Source organism: Leptinotarsa decemlineata, unplaced genomic scaffold (assembly GCF_025532065.1).
Source record: "Leptinotarsa decemlineata unplaced genomic scaffold, Ldec_3_MD MMD2_P_RNA_scaffold_14, whole genome shotgun sequence".
NCBI classification, from domain to species: Eukaryota; Metazoa; Arthropoda; class Insecta; order Coleoptera; family Chrysomelidae; genus Leptinotarsa; species Leptinotarsa decemlineata.
Window position 1 is genome coordinate 5,595,425 of NW_027412528.1, and position 23,285 is coordinate 5,618,709.

A 23,285-nucleotide genomic window follows, 5' to 3' on the forward strand; every position below is an offset into this window, starting at 1 on the left:
CACACCCTTCAAGGTCACATCACCTTGACTTCACCAAACAACAACCAATAAAAAAAGCAATTAATACGTCATAGTGGTGGGGGGAGGCCGAGAATCAGCTGTAAACAACTACTGATAAAAGGTATCGTAGTCCTGGAAGGTCCCAACGGTAACGTTGAGTCGACAGCCCAGAGGCTAATCTAATGATGGCTTGATTCCCCCGCTTTAATCTTGTTATACCAGGCCAGTTATCACCGCTAGGTTAGCCTTAGTACCTGAGAGTGGGCAACTTTAGTGGAGACCTACTCTTCCTTTGTAGGATTTTGGCAAGACAGGAACCTGCATAGAGTAAGGTATGGTTAAGCAATAACAAAAATCGAATTCCAAAAACCAATCCTCAAAGCTCCTGAAAATCTCTAATGGGTCCTGAAAAGAACCAGAGATTTACCATCCAAGAAATCCTCGAAGTCCAGAACTAAGTCCTATTGACTTTCCTCGAACGCCGGATCTAAGTCCAATTGACTTTCCTCGAATATTAAACGAATTCTTTAGTTCTAATAAGAACTATAAAACCAACGAATTCCTTCAGTTCTAAAGAGAATCCAAATATCTATCTAACGTGCTCTCTATCTGAAAAGTATCTCAACGAAGAATGCAAAACCCTGCATATTTATACATTCGTGGACGAGCTCCAATCGGCCATTCTTATCGCTCAAAAAATCACATCCATTTCGGTCGACCAGAAAATCGATAATCACGCCATTTCTTCCAGCCAATCAGAAGCCGGCTAGCCGGTGGTGTGATTTTGCCCTGGGGCGAAACCGTTGCAAACGGTTTTTCCCAGAAAAATTTCAACTTCACATTCGGATAGTATTCAACGATCCGAATCGAAAATTCTAATGAAATTTTTCGATATCTCTATTCCTTCTGGCTGAAAAATGCATTTGAAAGTACAAAGATTATGCTTTAGTCGCAGCTGGTGGCGGAATTCCTCCGATGATTATAATTAAAAATCGGGCAAAAATCTACATAAACTCTGAACCAGTCACGCTATAGATATCGTTCTGGTATCAATCGAAAGCTAGTTAAAAGTTCTATCGATATCTCTTAGAAGAAAACATTATTTCCCTATCTGAGTGAAAACGGCATTTCCCTGAAACTGACCGGTTTCGCTATATAAAATAAACAAATGCTAATAATCTTGCAAAAGATTTTCTAACACTTAGGAGATGATATTTCAATGCTAAGTTTCCATACTAAGCTGAAAATATCAAAACAATTTTTTCCGATTTTCCTCAGAGTGGGCGGAGCTTGCTTGCACTGAGGCTCGGGAAACAAAGCAAACAATTTTGTTTCACGACAATACATTAACAGTGAACGGATTTCTGAATACTGCACAACCAGTATTATCTCAAAATCCTGTTATTAGCAATACAGTTAGAGACGTGTTTGCAAATTATTTCATAGGTGATGGAAAGGTTTCTTGGCAAGATAGTAAAATACATTAAATCTGAGCATATATTTTCAAGCCCCATTTTGGCAAAAAAAACTATGATTTACATTGTAAGATGTCACAAAAAAAGTTGCAAAAACTATTACGAAAAACGCACCAGAAATTGTTATCGCACCAAAAGAAGTCGTTAAATCGATCAATTGATTGCCGCCGTCGCCTCAGCCACCACTGCAGCTGTCTCCTCCATGAGCCGCCGGTGACGCTCTCTCTCGGCCATTTTGAACGCTTTTTTTACCGAACGACTCTTCCTGATCGGCGGCATCCTGATTATATTCTTTTGCTACAGTTTTGGGGTGTAGGTGGTATAATTATCCGTGTCCCACGATTCTTCCATTTCTAAGGAAAATTGGTTTAAGAAAAAAAATAGTATAATATTGGGGAACAACTGAAGGGTCTACTCCAATAATGATGAATATCCTTTTTTCTTTGTTTCGAGATAATTGGATTTTAAATCTGTTTAAATCTGTTCTTCCGTTAATCAGCTGCCGCCCCCATACGAACGACAACTCTCAGAAGTTGAAGTGCGAGCTAAGGACTAACGAGGTCTTACCTTTTAACGTGTGATTCCTAATAATAATTTTATATATGATGTAAAAAAACTACGATCTTAAGATGAGAAAATATTTTTCATTGTAGTTAAAGAAAATATTTCATAACATTATTTCTTTGGCAAATAATCATTATTTGGGTATTATAAACTAATTGAAATGTAGATAATGTGAAATAAGCCTTCAAAAATCAGGACTATAATGATCACTGTCCACACCTCGTCCACAGTCAATAATGATAGTTGTCCAAATGACTGGTTTAATGAATCAACTCTGATTCTTTATTCTTTTATTTTCGCAGCATAGGGAAGTTCATCGTAATAACGTCTCGTTTCAGGCCTACAGAACTTTTTCAGGGATTGCAAGTCGTTGTATTTCACTGTTGTTATAGGCAGCTTGTCTTTGTAAGCTAAACCAGGTAATTTAAATTCTCCCACATTAATACCTGCCTTAATAGCTCCACCAGACGCTGGTGTGTTAATCACACTTGATTCCCATGGACTATTATTAAAATTTCTGTGAAATATGAGCCTTGGATGTTCTTTCTGGACTTTGAATTCACGTACAGGTATTATGGGAAAGGTACAAGTTTTTTGGTAAAACGGTTTCAGAAATACAGTCCAGCCCTTGAATGCATCTTGTGAACATTCGATGACATCAAAAGGTTTCGGTCTTTGTTGAGCTCCTCGTACGTGTTCAGTCCATTCTTCAGGAAGTTCAATCCTAGCCTTTTGATTTATGAAGCACATGTTTCGGTCACATTCCATATAGGAGTGACCTCTTATCAGGAATATAACTGTGACAGATTCCAAGCGATTGCACGAGTGAACCATGTAGTGTGTAACATTTTAAAAATGGTGTAATTTTTATTTTGACCGCCACATGAGTCACAGAAAATTGTAAGTCTTGCCCTGTGCATCCATTTCATGAATTATGAAATTGAAGAGATGAGAGGCCACAGCATCCGATCCTTTTTTCCAATACTCATCGTACGCGAAGAAATAAGATGAGAAATCAGCAAGAACATGAACATTAAACATAAAATAACTAAGCTGCCTTTAATTATAATCGTCGTTTGTCGTTATGTTCGGTACAGGAAGATTCTTTGAAAAATCCATTGTCGTCGCAATAGGGAATATGCAGGCAATTTTTTTATTTTTTTTATTCAATATTCACTTCATTTTGATATAGAAAAAAAATGAACTTAGCTATAAGAGTAGTAATTATTTTTTCATAAAATCTTAAAAATACTGGTTTAATTTGACAAGTTCAAACGCTCCTATTTCTGGCGCGCTTGAGGCGTGACGTCATAGGGCACGTCCTGTCAGTTTATTGTTTGCATTGAGAGTTAGTTTGACAGTTAACAAGGTGTTTTAGTTTAAATATCGCGTAATAATCATGGAAGAAGAAAAAAAAGTTATTTTATAGATATTGCATGGTACCAATGTGTCCGAACACTATAAAAAGTACTCCAGATAAAATTTTTTTGCTGTTCCAAGAGATCCAAACATGCTGTAAACAATGCTGTAAGGATATGCGAAGGGATAATGTATCTCCAATATCGCGTCAACATTGTTGTAGAGATCATTTTAATGTAAGTATATTATATTTGGACATATAACATCGTGTAGTTCTGTAGGTTACAGAACTTTCTATAACTTCATAACCTTATTTACGCATGTCATAACATCTAGAATATTCTTCATCTAAGCTCTGCATAGACTTGAAAAAAACTATTTTCTATGTAACTATATGTAAAGCTATTTATTTTTTCTACTTAGGTATCTGATCGGGATGGGTTTAAACTGCCCTTTCTCGAATACGGGGAGTAATAATCAACTTCGATACTAGTGGACTGGATTCCTTGTATATTGCTGGTTTTTTGAATAAATTGACGCTGAATCAGTTCGTTAAGTAAATATATTTACAATCCTTAGCAGCTACCATCTAACAAAATCGTAGGACATACAGGTAACATTGGGCGCTGGCAATTTGCTTCTCATAAGATAGTCTGCGTTTAATTTACAAAACGTTTCCTTCTTCAAGACACACTATGCACAATGTACCACTAATGTATGCAAATTTACCTTTTTTTTACTTATTAACTTGGAAAAATACAAACGCCGAAATTATTTGAGCGTCGTAGATAAAATTGAAAAACGAAGAGATTAACTCTTAGTAAGAGAAAAAAAAATGCCAGTTAGGTATGTATCACTACCTCGGAGGACAACCGCGGAATGCATTGTGTCTCTCTCGGCTCTTTCTGGAAATTTTTAATCGCCACATGTCGACCGATAAGGGAGAGGGGTGATGTTTGTGGAATTCTGGGAATTCGTTTGAAGGAACCTAAAGGTTTACAGATGTTGGAGTTGGAAAACACCAAATGAATTGACCGAGCGCGGTCAGGGATGGCTCGAGAACAATTTAAGTTGGAACTAAATAATTAATAAAAGATCAGAAGAAGCTTGTTGGAAGCTGTGATTCCAACACATCTCAGAGATTTCAACAAGTTAAAGTGAGGAAATGACATTAAAACACAACCGCGAAATTAAACGAAAAAAAATTAACCTAATGACGCCAAGTAACTAACGCAGAGAACGCGTTACACTCGCTGAGTTGCACTTACCTTACTGATAGGCCTGACGAAGACACCTTCTTGGGAGCGGAGTTTCACGGCACGGACCCTTTGGTCAGAACCAAGAATGATTCTCACAATTCGGGCCAATGGCTACTTTAGTGGTGGGACATCATCTTCCTTTAGTAAAACTAACTCATTAATTTCTAAATTTTTGGAAGGAGACAGCCATTTTGGCCGATTTTTCAACCGGTTGAGGTATTCGACAGTCCATATTTTCCAAAAAAACTGTTGTATCTGGAAACACCTCTGCCTTGTGGCATTGAATGTTGACCTTGTAGCTCTCATTTGGGTTATGGTGGGGGGGGAGGAGTTGGGCTTTTATAAGGAGTGTGGTGTGAACGTTTCACTCATTTCAAATTCTCCTTATCGTACGGTAGATATTTCTATATACAAGATGTATTCGTGCGTTGATTGTAAAAAAAGTTTCACTCGTAGTGACAACCTACGTCGTCATCAGCGGGATTCCTGCACACCCGTAAATGGTGATAGACCTCCAACATCGAAGAGGCAACGGTTGCCACCCCCAGCACTTCCAACACTGCAAACATGCGTGTGCTGCAATTTGACTATTGCAAGCGATCAGATGAATGTACATCGGAGGACGTTGCAGCACAGAACAAATGCATGTAATCAATATGGGGAAGGTGTGAAAATTGTCAATACATCTTTCAAGTGTAGAATTGTGAGCTACCGAGTGGACAGTGAAAACCACCACATGGATTACCCAACATTCTTCAATGAAATTAAGCAGAAAGTAGTGAAACTACTCGAAGAAGTGTTGGATATCCATAAATGCATGAAAGTGAACATGGAAGTGTTTGGGCGGTACAGTCTGCAAACTAAGGATCTTTCAGACATCAAATCATTTAATAGTCCCAATGAAGTAATTGATCAATCGAATGATTTGGATGTGGTTTATAGCAGTTTTGCAGATGGTTTAACTGTTAAAGCAGCGGAATTTCAAGATCGGGATTCAGGTATGTGATCTTGTCAAAATGTTGATGATGATGGACTTATAGAGAAAACCCATATTTTCAGGTTGGACCATTGAGAAAATTTTGTACTTGGAGGTGAATATCAACAAATATAGCCCCTTCGGAGGGTCTTCTTACATCAAATTGCCAAGGTTCATCGAATTGAAGAAAAGTGTGGTGAATGTTCTTAATCAAGATCAGTGCTGCTTTGCGTGGGCTGTGACTTCAGCTTTATACCCTGCCAGTCAGAAACTTAATGAAATTTCATCATATCCCCACTTCTCAACCGTCTTGAATGTAGCAGGTATGGATTTTCCAGTTAAGTTGAAAGATATTCCTAAGTTTGAGGTTATGAACGATTGCTCTATCAATGTTTATGGGTTGGAAAATGTTTTTAAAAATGGTAGAATTGAATATGAAGTTGTGGGCCTGTTACACTATTCTAAACGTAGATTAAATAGTCATGTTAATCTGTTGATTATTACAGATGATTCTGGTAATAGTCATTATTGTTGGATTAAGGATTTATCGAGACTAGTATCATCACAAATATCTGCCCGTGGTCATAAAAAGTATTTTTGTGATGGTTGTTTATTGTACTTTGATAATGAACGAACTTTATTGCGACATCAGTTGAATGATTGTAATCACATATCGACAACGATACCATCCACAAATTTCAGGGTTGATGAATTTGGTAAAAGGGTACCTGAGAATATTTTGAAATTTGAAAATATCGAGAAACAGTTGCGGGTTCCATTCGTTGTATATGCTGATTTCGAATCTATTCTGAAACCAGTGCATACTAATGAGCCAAATCCTGCTAACTCTTATACAAATCGAACATATCTTCATGAACCATATGCTTTTTCTTACCTCATAAAGTGCTCTTTTGATGATTCTATAACTAAATTTGTACTATATAGAGGTGCTGATGCAGCTAAAGTGTTTGTGTCAAACTTGGAGGCTGATGTCACCAATATTTATCACAAATATTTGAAGAATGTCATTCCAATGAGTCCATTGACTGATGAGGAAGAGCATGATTTCAATATTGCCGCCACATGTATATGTGGGGAACCATTTGGTGATGGTGATATTAAGGTGTGTGACCACTGCCATCTAACAGGGAAAAAAGAAATGGAGCTGCACATAGTATTTGTAACCTCAATTTCAAATTGCCCAACTTTATACCCATAATTTTTCATAATCTCAGTGGGTATGACTGTCATTTGTTCATAAAAGAGTTATGCACAAACAAAACAAAAGTTGATGTCATTGCTCAAACTAAAGAAAAGTATGTTTCCTTCACGAAACATATAATTATGGAGAGAATAGTAGATCACAATGGAGTGATGAAAAATAAGTTTTTGAAATTAAGGTTCATCGATAGTTTTAAATTTATGGCTGCTTCCCTTCAAGAGTTAGGTGACAATTTAGATGAAAAACATTTTGTGGAAACAAGAAAATGTTTTCCGGAACAGGATAAATTCAAACTTATGAGGCAGAAAGGTGTTTTTCCGTACAGTTTTATCGATTCTTTAGATGAATTAAATTATTCTAGTATACCATCAAAGGTGGACTTTTATGATAAATTAAATGAAAAACATGTTTCTGATGAGGATTATGATAGAGTAAAGTAGGTATGGAACACATTCAATTGTCAAGATTTGGGTGAATATTCTGACATATACCTAAAATCTGATGTTCTACTGTTGTGCGATATTTTTGAAAATTTTCGAAATATGAGTTTAGATACATATAAATTGGATCCTGCTCACTATTTCACTTCTCCAGGTCTTTCTTGGGTTGCTATATTGAAGTATACGGGTGTCAACTTGGAATTATTAACTGATATCGATATGGTGCATTTTCTCCAAAACGGTATACGTGGTGGTGTAAGCCAGTGTTCGGAGAGAAAGCATATTGCAAACAATCAGTTTCTTCCAAATTATAATCCCGAAGAACCTTCATTCTTCATAGTGTATTTGGATGCAACAAATCTGTATGGTCATAGCATGTCTCAATCATTACCTTTCGGTGGGTTCACTTGGTTGACCGCCAGTGAAATATGTCAGTTGGATATCAACAGTATTCCAGATGATAGCCCCCAAGGATACATACTTGAAGTAGATGTGCATTACCCTGTCGAGTTACACGATCTACATTCGGATTTACCATTTTTGGTTGAAAGTATTATACCACCTGGTTCAAAGTCCAAAATACCCAAACTTATTCCTAATTTGAATGATAAAAAGAAATATATCGTTCATTATAGGAATTTGAAACAAGCGGTCCGTAATGGTTTGATGGTGATGAAAACTCATAGAATTCTCAGATTCAATCAGTCACCGTGGCTGAAAAAATATATTGATTTGAATACAAATTTGAGAAATAAGGCTACCAATAAGTTTGAGAAGGGTTACTTCAAATTGAATATAAATTCCATATTTGGCAAAACGATGGAAAATGCAAACAATAGAAGAGACATTCGAATTGTCACACATTGGGAATCCATAAGAAGAGGTATGGGTGCCAATGCTTTGATAGCTTGTCCCAATTTCAAAACATTATCCATATTTTCGGAAGACTTTGTCGTCATACATATGGATAAAGTTAAGGTTTGTTATAATAAACCATTGTATTTGGGGTTCAGTATATTGGATATGTCAAAAACAGTCATTTATGATTTTTTCTATGATGTCATCAAAAAACATTACGGACCACAAGCTTCTCTTCTCTATACCGATACGGATTCTTTGATACTGAAAATAATGACGGATAATTTTTATAATTTTATGATTGCAAATGTTGATAAATTTGACACTTCTAACTAATAAATAAAAGAATAAATTCAATGTGCCAGTTAGCAAATCGGTGATTGGAAATATGAAGGATGAACTTCCGAATGATCCCATCATCAGTTTCCATGGCACCGGTGCGAAAGCATATCATGTACAAAGTGTGTCTGATGAAATAAAGAAAGCAAAAGGTATTAAAAAATTCGTTATAAAAAATCAAATTTCAATTGAAGATTACATTAGGATTGTTGAAACAGGCGGTATAATATTTAGAAAGATGAATGTATTCAGGAGTGATTTACATGATATTTACACGTTGATGTGCAATAAAGTCGCGCTGTCACATAATGATGATAAGCGATTCATCATTCCTAATACCACCAAGACATTACCTTGGGGCCACAACGATATTGAATTCTATCAGACGAGTTCCGAACAAAATTTAAGAATTCTTTTGAATGTACTGAAAGATGAAAACAGTATAAGTGACAAGAAATTAAATCTACTTATTGCCTTATTGGAAGAGCAATCGAGTAATTGAATTTTTTCACCCATTATCTGGTTTGTTCAACAAATTGTAAAATTCATACCTGTCGAATATTTCAAACGAATTATCCTACCCCACTTCCACCCCCCCACTCCCATTCCCACCCGAAGTGGTAGGGAGCATACGGCTATAAAACATGAGGAGGAGGTCACAGTTCATCATTCGATTGCAGTCTTCCTTCGAAAGAAGCAGCCAACCCGAGATACCTGCCAGCCAACTTAGTTGAAGTTAAAAATTCAAAGCAGCTTGATGTAAGTACACACTTCCATATTATTTATATTATATTGTCTAATATTTTCATTTTCTCTTTCTAGAATCATGTCTTTTCTAAGGAATGCTCTATTGACCCCGAGTACCACTCTCAATGGAAGACAGTCGGAGGATGTAGAGCGGAGGAGGGTGGTGTTCCTACAAGACATCATGATACAACCACCAGCTGCACCACCAGCTGCAGCTCCCATTCCACCACCGGGGATGCCTTCCACCCAGGAAGTGGCGGCTTCCATTCCACCACCGTTGATGACTTCCACCCAGAAAGTGGCGGCTCCTGACTTGAAGTTCTTTTTCGAGGACTTCAAAACAACCCCCGAGGAGGAGGAGGACCCCCCACTGCCACCAACTTTGTCGACATTCAGGCGACCAACTTCTTCGTCAGCACCCCCATCGAAGATTTACTGAGTGTCTACAACCCGGACCTGGACGAGTCTCTGACGGATTTATCACATCTTCAAAGTTTCTTATCCCCATCGAATTATTATCGCCCATCGATTCAGGGGATGAGTTCGAGAAACCGGTCAAGAGGGCCAAGAAGGTGAAGAAGTCCGCACCTGTGAAGAAGTCCACACCTGTGAAGAAGTCCGCACCTGTGAAGGTATCCAAAGCCAAAGGTGGGAGGGTTGGTAAGTTGAGTGCTTTTCGCAAAAAGTGTGAAAAGAATTCACCTTACGTTGGTTGGCCTACAGCACCCCTTCCAGTGATGGAGGTGCAGAACTTGGTGGAAGTCGTCGCCCAGGTCCATCGGGATGCGTCGCCCCCTCCAGTCACCCCCAGGTACGTGTTGAGCATTCCGAACAAGAGGTTGCCCCGGAAAATGTCCTTCCACAGACTGTGGTAGAGGGTAATAAACTCAAAGAGTCTATATCCTATGCACAGTCTGTGAAAAAGAGATATTTGAAGGAAAAGGAGGTTGTGGATGGTTCTGATTCCAGAAAAAGGGCCTTGATGGCGGAAATTTCCACCATCGAGGCCCAGAAACTGGAATTAGAGAAGCGACTCTCTTTGCTTAGGGCGAAACTTCAAGAAGATTCGCAACAAGAAAAGAGTTTGGCTTACATCCAAAAATATGGACCTCTTGTTCAGGAATGGGATGCCATCTGCCAGGGGTTCCTTAATACCTGACCCCTTTTGTAAATATAATTTTGTTTAGTTTAAGTTAGATGTATGTTTAGAATAAAAAAATTGTAATTTTAGGAATATAATAATTCAAATTGTACAAATAATAAAAACTTCCATGTTAATTTTAAGGTTATTTAATAAAGTCTATAGGCGATCGCGAAACGACCGCTTCGCGGCCTGGGGCGCGTCAGCATGTCAACATACCAGGAAGCCACCACCGGACCCCAGGCAGAAGAACCTACAGCGCCACTCCCGGATCTTCAGTTGGAGGATTCCGATATGGAGGATTCAGATATGGAGGCCGATTCAACCACCACGCCTCATGACCCTTCCACATCTTCGGTCCAGGTACTGCATGTGACCAGTACCGAAGACCACTCCGAAGACTCGAGCAGCTCGGATGATGATGACGATCTCTGGGACGACGACGCATTCGCGGAGGAAATGGCGTTTTCTGAGGGTTCGGTGATGTGGCAGTACTTCCCCGACCCTATGACAGCGACGACGACTTGTAATCCTTTCCTTTTTTTTCCCTATTTTTTTCCCTATTTCACCCATCCTTTATCCTTTCCTTCCTCGGAGTACACATTTTGTTTGGTTGGTGTACACGAGACACTGCGTGGTTGGGGCAGTGTCTACCTCCCTCTCTCCTTTCCACCTTTGAAATAAATATTCTGAATTACAATACCAATTGCTCTTATTGACTACTCTGAATAAACACCCCTCGAATTTGAAATATTGTCTTATGAAAATTATATTTCCAAATTTCGACATGAATTCTGCAATTGTTCAGATAAGAGAGCTAGTATGTTATCAAACAGATTCAAATCCACTCGGACGCCCAAACAATCATTTTTCAATGTAATTTATTTTACAAAGATAAGATATTCAGAGAACTTACATATTCTATAACACATTTGTGCATACCTCATATGTATATGGATGTACATTTTAGAGGTATATCCATATATTACAAACTACTCTTCGTATGATTATGTGACACTCAAAATATTCTATTTATTTGACTGAGTGATCAATCTTATTATTAGATATCTACACTTTGTAGCTCTGAAAAAAGCTGTATTTTTGTTGACCCGAAAGTCCACGGTAACTGCTCCGCAGATGGGGTGTTGTTGCAATCTCATTATGAGATATCTACTCTTTGTTTAAATAATGTAGCCCTGAAAAGGGCTGTTTTTTTTGTTGACCCGAAGGTCCACGGTTACATCTCCAGAGGTGGGGTGTTGTTACATATGATACAGACCGCTATTCTCCTAAAGTTGGTCAAAGGCCTATCACATGCTTTACACCATGTTTGCCCCATCTCCATGAAGCGGGCGGTGTAATGAATGTCGACGTGCTCATAATACCCTCCATTGTTATTCCGCACAGAATAAAAGCGGAAGCAACACCAACACAACTTCTCTATTCCACCGTCAATCGTTTTGACCCTGACATGGCTATCCGTTACACAATACAAATCTAACGGATCATCCAATGTCTCAGTGATATTCAACCACTCAATATTGCCAATAACTACTCCGATGTCGTCAGTCTCGTGAGTCGAATCTGTTGCGATACCTTCATCTTCTTCTTCAACAAGACCTTCTTCATCATCATCAATATCTAAATCCCCAACACCTTGCTCAATTGCCTCATCGTCTTCGATATTTAAGCCACCTTCTGCACCTTGCTCATTCACCTCATACTGCATATCTCCACCATCATTTTCTTCGCCCACCCACTATCTGTCCAACGTCTTCAAACTCTTCCACCAGCTCATGGTTATTAATATCTCTCTGAGATAATAATGCTAACACAGCAGCTCTCTGTGCTGACATATTAATGTATTCTTGTGGTGATTCTTGATTCTTGACAGTGGTGGTGGTAGCTCCCTCCACTCTACCCCACTCTTCTGTATACCTGTTTATAACAGGGAAACATGGGGGCGTGAGAGTGTAGTTAAATTCATCGATTGAATATTTGTACATCTATCAGTGAATATGTCTTTCCCTAAAGAGGGGGATACAAAACCGACAATACGCGGCTTTCCAATCAAAATTGGCAAACATATAGTGTGTTACAACTGCCATGGGTATTGGCCTGAAACATATATCAACCCATGTACCGGCCTGTGTCGTAGATGTGTTGTGGCAAGGAATCCAGACCCACTTCGGAAGAGGATAAATGGTTCAACTCTAGAAGTAAGTGACTACCGCCAGCAGTGCAGAGAATGTTCGAAAGAGATTATGTGTAATAATATGGGCATTTCAAGGAATATATGCATACATTGTGTAGCGACTTGCGATACATTAGTCCAGCGATGTCTACACTGTAGTGAATATAGTGTGGATTGTTGGAACAATTTATGCAGTGCTTGTAGAAATGATTGGCAATTGTGTGAGAATGTCCACTTTCGTCGATGTCCACTTTTGAGGGTGCTGGTGTCTAACCCATGAAGAGCGGATAGAGAGACGGAGGATTCATGGAAATCTTATGCTAACATACACATCTTGAAGTGATTTCAATATGTTGAATTTATGAAAAATAAAATCAATAGTTTACATATTACTTGCATCATTTCTAAGGTTATTATTCTATTTAGTTTTTAATGAATAAAACAATTTTAATACACTATTTTTTATTTTTTATCTAATATTGAGTACAATCATGATAATGTCATTACACTAAAGAATTTTCATCGATCCATGAGTTGTGATCTTCAGAGAACCCCAGCCACTTTACATAGAGGCGATGTCCTTTTCTTTTTAAAACTCGCTCCACCAAATACGTATTGGGATCTTTCGTTTTATTCAACTCCAGCCCATAAAAACAGCCTTTGATTGGTTGCCCATTCACATCTTCTAATGCATAAGTTATAGGTTCTGTATTATTAACTTTCACAACTTTGAATATTTATCGAATGCATTTTTATACTTGCTGATTCGAACACTATCCCCAATTTTAAACGTACTTTTTTTACGTTTCACTTGTGGACTCTTAGATTCGGCATACATTGACAATTTAGTAGACTGTTTCACATCTGCAGGTTTCATACCAATCGTACGATAAACTTTGTTGTTATACTGACGAGTAATTCTAGGAAGAATGTTCAACCACTTGTAATGACCTTGAAGTGAAAACTCCTTATAAAGCCAACTCTTCAATGTTCTGATTACTCGTTCTGTAATTGCAGCTTTTTTTGTGCTGAATGTTGAGTAATGATTGATGTTGTGTTTCTTCATTAACGATGAGAATTTCGAATTATAGAACTCAGTACCATGATCAGATTGTAGATTTTTTGGAGTATATTTAGCATCTTTCAACACGCTTGCCACAGCTGCAGTAACTGAATCACCAGTTTTATTCTTCAACGGCCTTGACCATACAAACTTTGAATAACAGTTGATAACTATAAGGATGTACCTACATCCCTCATTTTCTTTAGAATATGGTTGCATTTCCATCAAATCCATCTGCCACAAGTCAGAAAAACCCTTTATTATTGTCTTCCGACGGGGGAAATTTCGACGCGCCGGCTTGTGTATTTCTTTCACAACCTGCCATTTTGCATTACTCATATTACTGCTCTAAGACTTCTTCAAGATGATAAAATTGAGGAATCACTTTTCTACTGTTCAGGTGCAAGTGTAACGATTGACTATTAAACTTCAATGACTCGCTCAGTAAAAGTATCAACCAACTTAGCTATTACGTCAGTTCGCTTTTCCACATTACTCAATTGATCAGCTAATGCAGAAGTGATGAGTGCATTTTTGTCAATGATTATTTGCACCTCATTATGTTTTGAATCAATATGTTTTCCGATGTTACGTAGCGTTGATGCAATGAATTCTTGGAAATACTTCAGGGTTGTCTCATTGACTTTTCTAATGTGATCGTCAACATATCCTTTAGTAACAGAATCTTTACTGTCTACAGGTTCACCAACATTTTGAAACCGCTTATTCTGAATATCATAATCACCATTTGGTATGAGAATGAATCCAACACCAGATCTTCCAACTATTGGTTTACTAACACCACCTCTTCTACGCCCAAATTTATCAATTGTGGTATGCATAGTTAGATCGTTTGTGATAGACTGAGCCAGTTTCACACATCATGTTCATGATATTGCGGTCAATAGACTAATCCTTCTTCACGTAATTCCTCAATTATGGCTAATATTTCATTATCATGTCCGGTATGTCCAGCCAGTCGTGAACTACAAAGTAGTCGAAGGCGATCAATCAATTCTTCGAGTTCATTCCAATAAACATAATCTGTATGCTTATTTCTGATATATTTTTTCTGGGTGGGTATTTTGATCATGCCAGCACCTTCTCTACTAGGGTTTCCGTTGGATAATAATGGTAGGATTATTTCTCTATATTTCTTCCAATTATTCGATAAAAGACCTTCTTTTCTCTCATTGTATTTATATGCAGCCTTTGTTAATTTGAGTATATCACCATATGTGGTCATATCGGAAGAGGGGATATTTCTCGATGGTACTTTCATGAATATCAAGTTATATAGTTTTGGAGTGCCCTGATAAGAGCCAATAGTTCAACCATTTTTCATAAACACAATTTTCTCATCGATAAATTCCACATCAGCTACTCCCATTTTTAAATTTCCCGTTTCAGTGTTCATGTGTACTCCAAAGACTGTATCGTAAGAGGGATTTCCTGATAGTAACTTTTTTATATGCTTTTGTACTTCATCACGATCATCGAATACATTAGGTGATTCTGAATCTAAAGTTGTCAATTGAGAGGTTTGAAGACCCTTCGAAGAAGCCCCTTCAAATTTCGGTTTCCACTCACTTTCAATTATAGTTTTGGCTGTTAATGGTGTAGCAGGCTTTGTTTTCTGCATCACTTGATTCATTTGAGAAGCTCCTTCAGTATTGGCAGATATTACTTTCAAAGGTGTTATTATTGTCTCATAGATCCTCTCGAGTGCTGATTGATCACCTAGACGACTACTTTTGATATAATTGAATTTCTTCCGAACGGCATCCGTTGCTTCAATTAACTTTCTTTTTAAACATATTTCATCATCATTTTTTCCCTCCATAATTCACTCCAAGAATTTGTATAATGAAGTGTTATCTCCACTATCTAGCGCTCAAGTGATTCAATTTTTCAAGAACGTCAAGGATATATGAAAGCATCGAATCATTTTCGATAACGTCCATTTACCACTTCTCGATCCTTATCAATTACTAAAAATCCATATTTATCTTCCCAACATCTCGCACACATATCTTGAAATTGCTTATATGTTACATCTGGTGATACATGGTCGGAAAAAATATGATTGAGATTCATATCATCTTGTTTGAACATTACGATAAAATTTGCATTATCTCGTATCAATTGTTTCGGAACTCGTGAATATGTTTGGGCTAAATAGAAACAATCCACATTTTTATGACGACCCATACTGAAATATGATCGTATAACATCCTGTTTCTCGCACATAACATCATCAAAAATGAATATCGAATCAGGTTTGGCGTCTGAAGGCTCTACTATTTCACCTGCATTATTGGCAAAAGTGTAAAAACCCAACCCTTCGATTGGAGATAATACTTCACGTAAATACTCGTATTTAGGTTGATAAAGAGACTTTGAATAAAGATAAACATTTGCGAATCGTAATCCTAGAGGATGCGTTAGCAAAGAAATCATAACATTTGTCTTGCCACAGTTAGAAGGTCCAATAATCAGGCCGCGAATAGAAAGTGGAAGTAAAGATCCGTGACGTTGTTTGACACCGCTTCCCGATCCACCACCCACTTTTTCATCGAAATTATCGATGGATAATTGCTGCTTCTGCTTCAATATGCGCATTGTATGACAGTTGGAGACTATATAAGCAGGGTTCCACATCGATTCCTTTATTTAAATAGGGGTTATGAGTCGATGCAGATCTACTGAATTGCATTCAAATAAAACTGGTAGAGGATTGATCAATTCCCTCATCAATAATCTACCATTTGAATTACACTTACCTGGCTATCAGTATTGCGGTCCGGGCACCAAATTGCAGAAAAGATTGTTGAGAGGTGATTCGGGTGTCAATCAGCTGGATTTTGCATGCAAAAAACACGATATTGCATATTCACAGAACCCCGATAATCTTGCAGCTAGACACATAGCGGATAAGGAGCTTGCAGAAAGTGCTTGGAATCGTGTCAAAGCAAAAGACGCTACTATTGGAGAAAAAGGAGCTGCTTGGCTAGTTACGAATATAATGAAAGGGAAACGCCGATTTGGTATGGGTTGTGACTCATCATCCAAGCAGTCACACATACCGAAGAAAAAGCGTTCTATTAAGAAAAAAAAAGTTGAAAAAATATTGAAAGCTTCTAAGGTGATAGCTTTTGGTTCTGGGATCGTTCAGAAAGTGCGTGATGTTCTACACAAAGCGGGTGGAAGTGAATTTGTTGTCAAAAATTCTAAAAGAGCAGCTGAAATTGCACTCAAAGCAGCACGCAAATGTATGAGGGCTGCAGGTGGGAAAAAGAAAATTCGCACACCGCGAATCATACCGATTCCTAAAATTGGTGGAATACTACCACTCATTCCAATTTTTGCTGGTTTATCAGCACTAGGTAGTTTAGCCGGTGCTACTGCTGGTATAACGAAAGCAGTTCAAGCAGCAAAAGCGAGTAGGGAGCAGTTGAGCGAGACAAATCGCCATAATAAACACATGGAGGCAATTGCTATAGGTAAACAAGGAAGTGGTATCTACTTGAAGCCTTACCGCAAAGGATTAGGAGTCTATTTGAAACCTCAAAATTCAAAAAACTCATAAATTTGCTACCTAAAAGAGCTCTCTCCAATATCGACCTCAACTATCACGCTAAGAAAATGACGATTCCATATTTTCGGGGGGTATATATGCGTGACGATTTGCCAAAATCAGGACCACTCCGATATGAATCTGCCATAGTAAATTTGGATAGTCGACATGGTCAAGGGACACATTGGGTAGCATATAGAAAAAGGGGAACTTCGATAAAATATTTTGATAGTTTTGGCGATTTACCCCCTCCCAAAGAACTGATTCACTATTTTTATATGGGTTCGAATCATATCAATACTATCACATATAACTATAAGCGTGAACAACGATTCAACACAGTATGGTGTGGCCATTTGTGTTTGAAGTTTCTTTAGAACAAGACATGGAGTTAACATCAGTACAGGATAGGGAGAGTATCAAGAGGATGAGTCATTCATTGATCGCATATTCCAGAGTACGCACTTTACAAAAAATGAGTAAAGAACAACTCGCTGATATGCCGAAAGAGGTGTTGATTGGGTGTGCATCACATGAAATTGCATCTGAATGGGATAAGTTACCACAAAACCTACAAAATGATATTGATGTCTTGAAGTATCAGTACTGTCAAGAGCATTACAATGATTCCAGCGGTAGCAGTAGTAATTCCGATATGAATGATGGTCCACCTACAAGAAAAATTTTTTGTTGTTATTGTAAAGTGAATGATGTGAATGTAGTCACACATAATGATATGGATAGACCACCGACAAAGCGACGATTGGTCCACAATTTCTGCTGTCAGCAATAAAAAGACATGAATCATCGAAAATTCGTCAGTCATGTTACGCACGTTTTCATTGTCGGGATACTCTAGCGAGTTGAGTGCCAACTTCTACCCACCCATCGAATTGAATACCAATAGTAATTATGGTCTGGGATTACATGGTTTCTACTCCTACAATTCCATATTCAATGTAGATGCTAAGAATAATGTTATCGGCTATTCGAAGACAATTATCTCACCCCCCACTATTATAAAAATTCCACCTGGGGCATATGAAATTGATGAAATTAATAAGGTGATTCAAAGATTCATGAAATCCAAAGAAGTGCAACTAGAAAATGGAATTGAAGAAAATATCGACGAAGTATTTCTCCTACGTGCAAACAACAACATTCTCAAATGTGAAATGCGATCGAAATATTACATTTATCTCAAACATGAAAACAGCATTGCTGAACTTCTAGGGTTCGATGACAATGTTTTCAATTGTGGTGAAATACATGAATCAACATTGCCCGTGAATATCAATAAGGTGAGGATTATTCGTGTGGATTGTAATGTCACAGCTGGAGCATATTCGAATGGCGATGAAATCCATAGCATCTTTGAATTTGATATTGATGTAGAGCCCGGTTACAAACTCACCAAGGAGCCACAAAATATTATTTATATGCCAATCCGACCTGGTGGTCGTCAGTACCTCGACAATATAACTTTTCGCGTATTGGATGATAATGGTAATCTGATCAATTTCAATGGTGAAAAAATAATAGTCAAATTGGAATTGATAAAGCTATAATAATCATCATTTCCCATATATTTATTCACAACATCGACGACAGCCATTAGTAACAATCAACGTTTCTCATACGTTGATTCAGAACATCGATGACTGTCATTAGTGTATCATAAAGAAAATGAGTAAAGGAAGCATCGATAAGTTTGGTCGCAGAAGTAAGGCAGTTTCAAATACTGTTTTGCGTGGGCAGCCTGGAGTTGGTTTCAAATTAACAACCGATGGAAACTTTGATATGGAAAATAAACGTTTGAAAAATATAGCAGAGCCTGAAGAGAGTACGGATTGTGTTAATCGAGGATATGTCGGTTTTTACATCTCAAAGATGAGAGGAGAATTAGATACTGATATTGACAAAATTAATTTGAAATTCGATGGAGTAGAAAAATATTCCGTATCAGTGAGGGAAGATCTCATTACGCTTGGACTGAAATTAGTAGAATTTGTGAAAAAGTATGAGCATATGGATAAGGATATCAAATCGCTGCAATCTGATTTGAAAAAACAACCCTCGATAAGAATTCAAACGATCGAGCAAAAACGATGGTGAGCGATGATCATCTGTGAAAAAAGTCAATATAAAGCTGAAGTTGATCAAATTGTTACTCAGTATTTGTTACTTCCTAACGCTGAGCAGGTGATATTCATTGATGAAACTATGAATTCTGCGATTATCGTTTCTAAAAATGGGGTTGTGCTTCAATAGTCAGCGATTGCCGCAGCGGCAGCAGTTGAGTCAGCATAATGTATTTGGTGGAGGCTATGATCATGTGCATTTAAAGAAGCGAAAATCCAGCAGTCGATTCATTCCACGTATATCTGCCAAACGGTCAAGATATAGAATAAGTGCTAGTAGCCTGAACTTTCTCAAATCTATTGGCTTGAAGGTGCGATATAACAAATAGTAATAACATGGCGACAATCACCACAAGTGATAAATTGGAAGTGTTCGAGGAGCCCATGTTCGATCATTCCCTCATCAGCCTTCATGAGCATACATATAAGCCGTATGGTTCACCATATTACAAAAATTCAGATGAAATACGAATTCCAATCAATTTTCAAGATCTCATACTCGATATTGCAGATAGTTACATTTATATCGAGGGGAAGTTCACACCATCTGATGCCACAAAGCGGCGCTACCTATCCAATAATGCTCTCGCCTTTCTCTTCGACGAAATTCGCTATGAAATGGGTGGTGAGCAAGTGGTTGTTGTTCGAAAACCCGGCATAACTACCACAATGAAAACGATGATATCATTCGGAAAAACGCATGCAAATTCGCTCCTACCGATAGGATGGGGACTCGATGTGAATAAACAAGATATATTCGATTCCGTTAGCAATATATTTAGTGGTAAATTACCCTTGAAGTATCTCATGGGTTTTGCTGAAGATTACAATAAGGGGATAATGAATGTGAAGCAGGAGCTCATTTTGATTATAGCTCGCTCATTCAAAAATTCATTCATTGGGGAAGTCGATGCAGATTTGGAAATCAATAAAATAGAATGGAGAATCAGGCACATTGTGCCGGAAGATCGACAGAAACTGAAACTATTGAATCGCATAAATAAAAATGGTAATAATGCTAAAGTGAAGGTGGCTTATCGTATGTGGGACCTTAATGAATTACCCACACTTCGTGATACATCCTCGGATATATGGGCGGTGAAGACAACCAGCAGCCTCGAAAGACCACGATATATCATCATCGGCTTTCAAAACACCGACCAATCCGAAGATATGTCAAAAGATGTAACGAAATTTACACATGTGAATATTAATAATATTCGACTATCCCTGAACTCTGAAGTATACCCATATGAGCGTTGGAATCTGGATTTCGACAAGAAGTTAGACTCATCAGCTTACTATGCATATGAAAACTTCCAACGTAGCTACTATGATAAAACTATGAGTGAACCGATGATGGATATTGGTAGCTTTCGCAACAACCCACTATTCATTATCGACTGCTCCCATCAACCCGAAGCTATGAAGTCATCCACTGTCGACATCAAAATAGAATTCGAAACACGCAAGGTGAAGTTTCCAGCAAACACCAAAGTATATGCACTCATCCTCCACGATGCTGTTCTATCATATAATGCTCTTAATGGCTCTGTTCAAACTGGATTGTAATAAGATTGACATGTAATATGCTATGAAATATTCGATATTGATGAATAATAAAACACTCAATAATTATGTTATATCTTTTATTCACCAAACAATTAGATACAAACAAATATGGATTGAAACATTATTTTATTCACAAACATATACAACAGATTTCAAATATTTACAACACCATCATTTATCGCTTCTTCTAGTTGCGGGTTGGGACTCTGTGGTTCCAATTGATATTTCTCTATGATATTTTGCGGTAGGTAGGTGCATATGTCTTGAAGAAAATGTTTCAAGTCTGCTTCAATTATTAACTCACAGAACTCATCCAAATTTCTACTCCCATATGAATATTTATGACACAATGCCACACCGAGTTCATACTTCTCACTAAGCTCCAAAAGTTTTCGCACCTCTTCAGCATCGTAACATACACTCAAATTATAATTTGATGAATGTAGAGCATCAAAACTCAGATCAGCCATCTCCCAAGCCATTTTCTTTATGGCGGAATCCAAATCCACTGCTTCCGGCCACTCTTGGGCTTAATATTGCATCCACATATTTATAGAATGGTGAGTTCTGAAAATATATAAATGGCATTCATTAGTTTGCAAATAGTATAAAAAAAATACTCACTTGAAATCTGACTATGTCTATGAAGTGACCAAGTTGATACATATTTTATATTAATCTACCATATTTTTACTATTTTCAAAAAAATTTTCATAATTTCAAAATGTTCAATCTAAAACATTGAATTTCATCAATGATCGGGTTTTAGCACCAGGATAATCCTGCGAACTTTGACCCATATAAGTGTGAATTTGGCTTTGGATGAATTCACTTCACGAATGAAGTCTTCTGTTAATTGCTCTGTGACACGTTTTGGAAGCCATGCTTTCCTCATCCAATAAAACTACTTGAATTGATTTACCATATCGTGTGGAATACATTGACATTTTTTCAATTTTATATTCTTTATCAATAACCAGAGCGTTTATAGGTTTCTGCTCTAAAGCTTCACTTTGTTGAATTATAGAAAAATTGATTTTTCAATGTCAAATTTCAAATTATCCATATTCATAAATATAGTGAAATTACGGTTAATTAAAATAAAATATATATTCACCTCAATGACGAAAACGCCCTCTCGGATGGGTTGATACTCGTTGTCTTCACTTTGGAATTCGACAAATACTTCTGTTTACCTATTTGGGTATTTTAGAGTGTCTTAACTGAATGTGGAAGCATGATATTCTGAACTTATATAGGAATTACCAACAAGGGAGGGGGCAACCTCGAACCCCACTGTTCAAGGTTATATTCTGTGCACGTCACGATTTCATTCAAGGTCAACATTCAATGCCACAGAGCAAGCTCAAGGTAGTCGAAGTGTCGAACGTCAAGGTCAAACCCCACACTCAAGGTCAAACACCGTATTCAAGCTCATACTGTGTGTACGACGTTCAAGGTTAGGTGACGTCATACGATATTCTGAACTTATATAGGAATTGCCAACAAGGGAGGGGACAACGCCGAACGCCCACTGTTCAAGGTTATATTCTGTACACGTCACGATTTCATTCAAGGTTATATTCTGTACACATCACGATTTCATTCAAGGTCAACATTCAATGCCATGGAGCAAGCTCAAGGTAGTCGAAGTGTCGAACGTCAAGGTCAAACCCCACACTCAAGGCCAAACACCGCATTCAAGCTCATACTACGTGTACGACGTTCAAGGTTAGGTGACGTCATTCAAGGTCGTGTGACGTCTCAAGGTCAAAAGGGGTGGGGGGAGGCGTTCAGTCGGCATTAGCACCCTACTCTGTGCCATGGAGCACATCGTCCACGTACGTCTGTTTTAATAATGCCCTTTTGGCTAACGGGAAACTTTTACAATTGAAAGCGAGCTCCTTCAGAACTCTAGTTGTTAAAAAAGAGGAGGAAGCGACTCCATAAGTCACTGTGGAAAGTTCAATGTATTTTAGCTCTTCTTGGGGGGAGATGTTCTGGAGATGTCTTTGCGATGGATTCATTTCAACCCGGCGGTACATTTTCTCAATGTCGCAGGTCAGGACATAATAATGCTGACGGAAACGGCAAAATACAGTGTGTCAATTTGAAAACTTCCCACCCTCAATATCTCCCTTCCAGTACATAATATGAAAAAATGGTCAGACAGGTCAACTTTATTTGCAAGGGGGACACTCTGAATGAATATTTTCAACCCTCGGGGTTCAACCCCCTAGGAGGGGTGGATGTTACCCTCAGAATTTCAAATGGAAAGGGGGGTCAAGTGGCACATCATTTTGAAGGGCATTCAATTCTCTTGCCAATGATACCTTTTTCATTAGTTTTTGATGAGCA

At 37.9% G+C, this 23,285-nt stretch overlaps 1 protein-coding gene across 5 annotated transcripts; it reads left to right on the top strand.

Moving 5' to 3' along the window:
* Window positions 1–119: 119 nt before the first annotated feature.
* On the top strand, window positions 120–23,019 carry LOC141483038 (uncharacterized). Of its 5 annotated transcripts, XR_012465868.1 has the most exons (3): window positions 120–5,655; window positions 5,717–9,251; window positions 9,315–10,517. XR_012465868.1 is itself a non-coding variant. In XM_074177214.1 (2 exons), exon 2 carries the CDS (start codon window positions 19,692–19,694, stop codon window positions 20,925–20,927), a length of 1,236 nt encoding a protein of 411 aa, XP_074033315.1. In that variant the 5' UTR covers window positions 120–9,251; window positions 9,315–19,691; the 3' UTR covers window positions 20,928–23,019. The 5 variants fall into 3 exon arrangements, 4 of the variants coding, with proteins under 4 accessions (XP_074033315.1, XP_074033321.1, XP_074033326.1 ...); XM_074177214.1 differs by having other exon boundaries at window positions 120–9,251; window positions 9,315–23,019; XM_074177227.1 differs by having other exon boundaries at window positions 120–9,251.
* Window positions 23,020–23,285: the final 266 nt, after the last annotated feature.